Source organism: Fomitopsis serialis, assembly GCF_022376445.1.
Source record: "Fomitopsis serialis strain Sig1Antser10 chromosome Unknown B0H18scaffold_353, whole genome shotgun sequence".
In the NCBI taxonomy this organism is placed as follows: domain Eukaryota; kingdom Fungi; phylum Basidiomycota; class Agaricomycetes; order Polyporales; family Fomitopsidaceae; genus Fomitopsis; species Fomitopsis serialis.
The window spans coordinates 4,831-10,938 of NW_025955313.1; the positions used below are offsets into that span (position 1 = coordinate 4,831).

The following is a 6,108-nucleotide window of genomic DNA, read 5'->3' on the forward strand; positions in this document are numbered from 1 at the left end:
TTACGAACATACCGTAGGCAACATAATAAAGTATCTGACCATTCGCCGCCATGCGCCAGCTCTACCCGTGGCAATCGCCAATCGCCACCCAATCGCCACCCCCTCCAAGCGCCAGGTGGCAAGCTGGCGCTCATTTGCCAACAACACTAACCACCGCTGACACCTGGAGGTTTTTTCATTTTTTTCCTCCCAGGTTTTAGCCATGTATCCTGCTGTGCTTAACGCGCGACGCCGGGGTGTTTTTGTTTGAACTGGTGGACAGTATTGTAATTATGCGATAGTGGGAGTCGGATTAGGTAGTTTGGGATTAGGTAGTAGGGGTATGTTGGGTTTGTAGGTAGTCATGTACCTAGTGAGCGCTGTCACACATCGAAAACGCCGAGGCGTCTAGATGTCGTGACTAAATGGAATACCCTCCTCCTCCTCCTCCAGCGCTCTGCACCCTCATCAACTCTGTGTCGCGTGTCATACTGGACCCAACGGAGCCCGACAATTCTCGGATACTGATGCAAGCATTCTGACGCCCCGACGATGAGTATAAAGCCGTATTGTAGCATATGTTGGGACAACCATCCCTTGAGCGCGTTCAGATTTCTGCCCTGCGGTAAGGGCCATCTATTTCGTTATGCTGAGCTTTCCTTTATGAGATTTGGCCTGCTTTTGACAGGGCACGGAATCTGCGTGGAAGTCCTCCGACACCTTCGGCCTGCCAGTGGCCCCCGCGTACGCGCTCGCTACGAATGTCCTATGTGCCGGGAACCCTTCCACAGTGGCATATCCATCTATATCGAGTCGAGGGATCCAGCTAGCGATGCGTCGCAAGCCGACGGTAACGGCGAAGCCCCCTCGCAGCGAAGCTATTCACCGGCAGTCTTGAAGCAGGCGACGTATGTGAAAGAGAAGTTCGACAAGATAGGCCCGGATAGCAAGCCAGAGTCGGTTGTGCGGTCCGCCAAGGAGCTCGGGAAGGTGGTGAACGGGATGGAAGAGGGTGACTGTGCAGTGAAGGTACGCTCGGCGTACCCGTTAGTGCTTGATGCTGATTCTGTGCAAGGCCCTCCTCTCGTCCATCGCACTATTGCTGGAGCGGCTTACGAGTGTTTTCGTGACGCTGGCCTTGCAAAAGAACAACGTATCTTCTTTACAATGCGCACTGCAGACTGCCCGGGAGGAAAACCGGCGTCTGCGCAGCGAAGTGCAGGAAGCCGAGAAGAATGCGGACGGCGTCATCAAGACCGCCCAAGCCGCCAGCGAACAGTTGGGCGACGCGATGAAGGAAATTGAGCAGCTGAAAGGAGAGCTTAGGGACCGAAAGAAGAAGCATGCCGCGCAGCTAACCGAGAAAGTGGACGAAACCGCGGGTCTCTACAAGACCCTTCACGCTCACAAGGCGAAGGTGCAGTCTGTGATGCTCGAACCCCCGAATATATTGACTCATAGTGTATGCAGGAAACCAAACAGGCGGAAAGGATTCGAGACCTGAAGAAGCAGCTCGCCACGGCGCAGGAGGTGGCTACTCATAACCGTAATCGCCTTGTACTCGAGACACCTGCGTCATCGCGTACAAATACACGACATATGGAGAGTCTACGTCGTCCTGTATCTTTCGAGGTTCGTCATCGACCAAGGCTGCTTCTCACCAACTCATCAGAGCAGCAGGGCAATGCTGATCTATGGGACGACGACACCGAGCCATTATTGTCCAGGCTTGACCTGGATGATGCAGACGAACCCCCACCACTGCCGCCCTTGCTCCCCACACCACCCGACGATGTCCCAGAACGTTTACACCCACTGCAGTCCAACTTTACAAGCGATTGGAACTTAGAGCTGCCAGTAAGCAAAACTAAACGCAAACGCACGCTGTCTGGGCTGGACCCCGAACCATCACGAAAGCCATTCCCGATCATGCTGGATAACAAGGGGCGTCCGAAAGGTCCTGTACAGTTGGGGTCACGACAGAGGGAGAAAATCGGCTGACAGGCTGTTGGCTCAAGTGCTGAGTGTTTGTCCAATACGAAACCAATATGAAACGATTGTATAGTGATTAGGACTAGGTGGATGTAATTTTAGTGCAATGTCCGGTGAATGCAGGGATAACATGCCGACTGGGTCCACAGATGAGCGTAGCATAGATAACGAGGATGAGGTATATAAGGACATGATATTTGGGCACTATGCATGAGGCAATATTTGAGTCCGAATGATCATGAAGGAACAGAGGACTCTGGTACTGGCAGGTCTGTTGCTTGTGGATCCGTCCGCATGAGCCTGCGCAGCCGCGCGAGCTCTTCCGCCAGGTTCCTAGTCAGACTAGTGAGCGAGTAATCACCCAGGCATGATTGTGCGACGTACCGTGCAGTCTGCCACGCCTGCTCGCTCTCTTTTCCTTGCCTGTCTACCTCAGAGCGCAGGTGCCCAATGTCCTCCCGGAAGCTCTCCTCCACCTCCTTCCGTATCCGCTCGTTCTCCTCCCGCAGCCGCTTGGCCTCACCCACCACAGAGTTGCCATCCTCTCGCTCGCGCCTCACCTCTTCTATGAGCCGCGTGTAGCGCTTGCCCATCTCCTCCGCCTCTTGCAGGATCTTCTCCTCTCGCTTACGCATCTCGTTCCGTAGACCATCCGTGTCCGTCTGGAAAGACGACACGAGACCCTTGATCGAATCGCGAAGCACAACATACTCGCGTTCTGCCTTCTGCGAGCGTGCCGTCGCTTCTGTGAGGGCCGTCTCCATCTCGCGCAGGGATTTCTTTGACGTTGACGTCTCAGACTTAACCTGCGTTTTTACAGCGATCACTTCGGCCTCTGCCTTGCGCGCGCGCTCGAGAACCTACCAAGGGGTCGGCTGAATGTTCGACATGTTGTGAGGCTCCGACGCACCTCTTGTAGCAGACGCTCTTTGCGAGCCACCACGTTGTTCAGCCCCTCGTTCTCCAGCCGGAGACGCTCCCGCACCTCCTTCAGGTCCTCCGTTTGTCGTGTCAGCTGGCTGACTTGACGCTGGCTCACGCGGAGCTGAGCCTTCGTGTTTTCTAGTGCCGTCTTCGCGTTCATGACACCGGCCTGGAGGTCTGCGAGCACCTTGGTGGTGTTGCCGGGTGCAAATGACGACCTGCGGCTGGGTGAGATTGTTGGTCCGTGAGGGGTCGAAGACGCCCCGTGATTTGGTGACAGTGGCGAGGAGCTGAGATGCGAGGAGTCTTGCTGTCCTTCCTCGGCGAGGGCCCGTGCGTTACCTGCACCGCGTTAGATAGTTTTCATCACACTGGGGCTCTTCACTGACCTACAGATGAGACCGGTATTCCTGTGCAATAATCAACACACGCCCCGGCACCATATAACTGAACGAAACGTACGACTGAGCGTCCGCGTCGGACTCTGCTGGCGCGTCCAAGAAGAAGTCGGTATGCCCTCCCGGATGCCATTCTCCTCGCCAAACGATCGACTCCTCTCCTCTCTCCGTGGCAATGGCAAGCTCGATTCAGGCCCTGCGAGACCATGTAACACCTCGAAGCTGTTGCGTTTCTGTACTCGGGGAGACATGTAGGTGCTTCCGGACGCAAATGTCTGATCAAAGTCGGTCGGTGAATGTGGAGGCGAGTTCATGATTCCTGGGGGTAGTGGACGAGGCCCGCGAAGAATAGTGTTTTCGAGGCTCTGTAACTGCGCTTGCTGGTGTCGGATGGTATGTTTGAGCGTAGACATCTGATTGCGGATGGCAACTGGCAACACTGTTAGTTGCCCCGCGTTATGACGACCGTGCCGGCGTACCACGCCTGCATACCTGGGTTATCCGGCAGAGATACCGAAGGACTCGCAGATCGGCCGTTGGAGCTACGCGATGATGGTCTGGAACTTGGACGAAGAGGAGACGTCAGATAGGACATAGATGTCTAGCTGGTATCGGCGGTTCGAGGACGGCTCTTGTAACGAATTGGAGGTGATGCAGTGGCCACAGAGGTGATGATATGTTATAAACGAGACCTAGATCGAGCATTCATATACGCGTATATTAAGTACCGAGAGCGAGTTGTAAAGGACAGGACGACGAAGTCACGAACGCAGTAGGTGCGCGTGGTGGCAAGCTCTCGGCCTACAGGCGCGCGCTACCCGCTAACGCGCCATCCTTTTCCCACACCTTCAGCTTGTCCGTAACTCGTTCAGCATAAGTACGCTCAAGCTGGTGGGTGAGCCGGAACAGTGAGCTCATTGCAGTACATTCAGGTGCGTGCTTCGATCGTTTGCAACATGTGGAAGTTGATGGTACTAAATGATCCAACTACTAACTACAGTACCTATCATCACTGGCCCGGGCGCACTACTACGATTCGATTAATATTGCCACCAGGTTGACTACATCAGGTACGTCTTGCAAACAGTCATGTTAGGAACGCTGATCTTCTGACTGTTGAGTTACTGATATTCAGCTTTGCCACGGTACGACCAGACGCAATTTCAAACAAGATGGCCGACGCCCTAGAGTCCGATTCATGCTCGGGCACGGTCGCGATAGCCAGTCGGAGCGCGCCACAAAAGTTCCAAGCTCCCTACGACCGAGTAGACGGCGATGTGATCCTTCGCTCTTGCGACGATGTCTCATACCGGGTTCATCGTATCATCTTGACGATGGCATCCCCCGTGTTTGCAGACATGTTCAGCCTACCGCAGTCCTCCGACATCGTGACGCCCTCAGAGACTGATCAGCACACTGTCTCGCCGCCGATCGTGGACTTGACTGAGGATGGCAAAACGATACGCGCTATACTGGACGCCTGCTACCCATTCAAGGATCCCGACCTGAACGATCTCGACGCTGTTCGAACCGCACTGGAGGCGGCCGCGAAATATGAAGTGGCCAAAGCCATTCAGTTCGGCGAGCGCAGGTTACAGGCCTTCGTAGAAAAAGAGCCGCTGCGCGTCTTTGCGATCGCCTGTAAAATGGACTTCGAGGACATGGCTAAAGCTGCCGCTCATCAAGTACATGCTCGATCGATTTTCAAGGCGGGACTGGTCTATGTCAAGGAACTGGACGAAGTATCCGCAGGTTGCTATCATAGGCTATTGCAACACTACAGGCGAAGAGGCAACTGGAAAGGGCTCAAATTTTGTATGACCAGTAAACTCAGTGGAAAAGCGGTCAAAAAACGTGCAAAAGGTCAAGCGAAACAAACGCCACTGCCACCAGCATCTGACGCTCCTCCGCCATTCCACTCCCCCCATGCCGACGCAGTCATTATCACATCAGACAACGTTCATTTCCATCTGCAGAGACAGTTCATTTCTACGGTTGCCCCTGGCCTTGCCGATAGATTTCCCGTTGCGACGGCACTCAAAGCTGTTCAGTGCGTTGACGTAGCCGGAGACTCGGATGCGTATCTGAGCCGTAACAGAGAGCGAGCGGAACAGCATTCCTCTCTTGCCGTCGAGGAAGATAGCACGGTCGTTGGCGCTTTGCTGCAACTTTGCAGCCCTCTAGACGTTCCCGATTTACCCGGGGAAGACATTGACTTCCTCACTCGTTTGGTGGATGCTGCACGGAAGTACCGAATAGAAAGGGTCATATGGCTATTGAAAATCCTTTGGCCACGGTATCTCCCACATGAGCCATTCCGGGCGTACGTTCTTGCTTCTTGCTACGGGTGGACGATGCAAGCCAAGGACGCCGCACGCGTTCTCCTGGGTGAGACTTTCGAGGCAATCGAAACATCATACTCACCTGCGTTGGAAATCATATCGACCCAACCTTACTTTCGTCTCCTCGCCTATCATGCCAACTGCAGCGCAGCTATTTCCGACGCCGGCACTGCGATGACGACCTGGCTCTCGGACGACGAAGTCATCAAGAACATCTCGAGCTCATGCAGGTCTTGTTCGACATACTATACCAATGATAAGACCGCTCGATGGATTGTTCCAGCGATCTCTAAAGCCGTGGAACTCCTGCTTCAACGTCCGTCTCCGCGAATGCTCACGGAGGGTATCCGTCTCGCCGAAATCATTTCCTCGATCCAGGAAAAGAAATGCAGTTCTTGTTCTCCGTCGCCCCTCATCTATATCTCATTCTGTGATTCTGTTGCTTCCAAAGCACAACAATTGATTGACAACGT

General features: G+C 54.2%; 3 protein-coding genes across 3 annotated transcripts; 2 read left to right on the forward strand and 1 right to left on the reverse strand.

The window, feature by feature from the left end:
• The first annotated feature begins 434 nt into the window (after window positions 1–434).
• B0H18DRAFT_379366 (uncharacterized protein) lies at window positions 435–2,094 on the forward strand. Its single transcript, XM_048037827.1, has 5 exons — window positions 435–604; window positions 668–1,008; window positions 1,055–1,396; window positions 1,450–1,611; window positions 1,660–2,094. The coding sequence occupies exons 1-5, from the start codon at window positions 532–534 to the stop codon at window positions 1,978–1,980; spliced, it is 1,239 nt and encodes a 412-aa protein (XP_047884894.1). The 5' UTR covers window positions 435–531; the 3' UTR covers window positions 1,981–2,094.
• A 113-nt stretch (window positions 2,095–2,207) lies between these two features.
• B0H18DRAFT_893287 (uncharacterized protein) lies at window positions 2,208–3,888 on the reverse strand (the record flags this gene model as incomplete). Its single annotated transcript, XM_048041364.1, has 6 exons — window positions 2,208–2,304; window positions 2,356–2,831; window positions 2,882–3,237; window positions 3,285–3,305; window positions 3,358–3,723; window positions 3,786–3,888. 6 exons carry the CDS (start codon window positions 3,886–3,888, stop codon window positions 2,208–2,210), a joined length of 1,419 nt encoding a protein of 472 aa, XP_047884895.1.
• A 238-nt stretch (window positions 3,889–4,126) lies between these two features.
• Window positions 4,127–6,108, forward strand: B0H18DRAFT_379396 (uncharacterized protein; the record flags this gene model as incomplete). Its single annotated transcript, XM_048037828.1, has 3 exons — window positions 4,127–4,225; window positions 4,294–4,363; window positions 4,429–6,108. A coding segment is annotated over exon 3 (1,643 nt), but the record flags the coding sequence as incomplete, so codon positions are not given.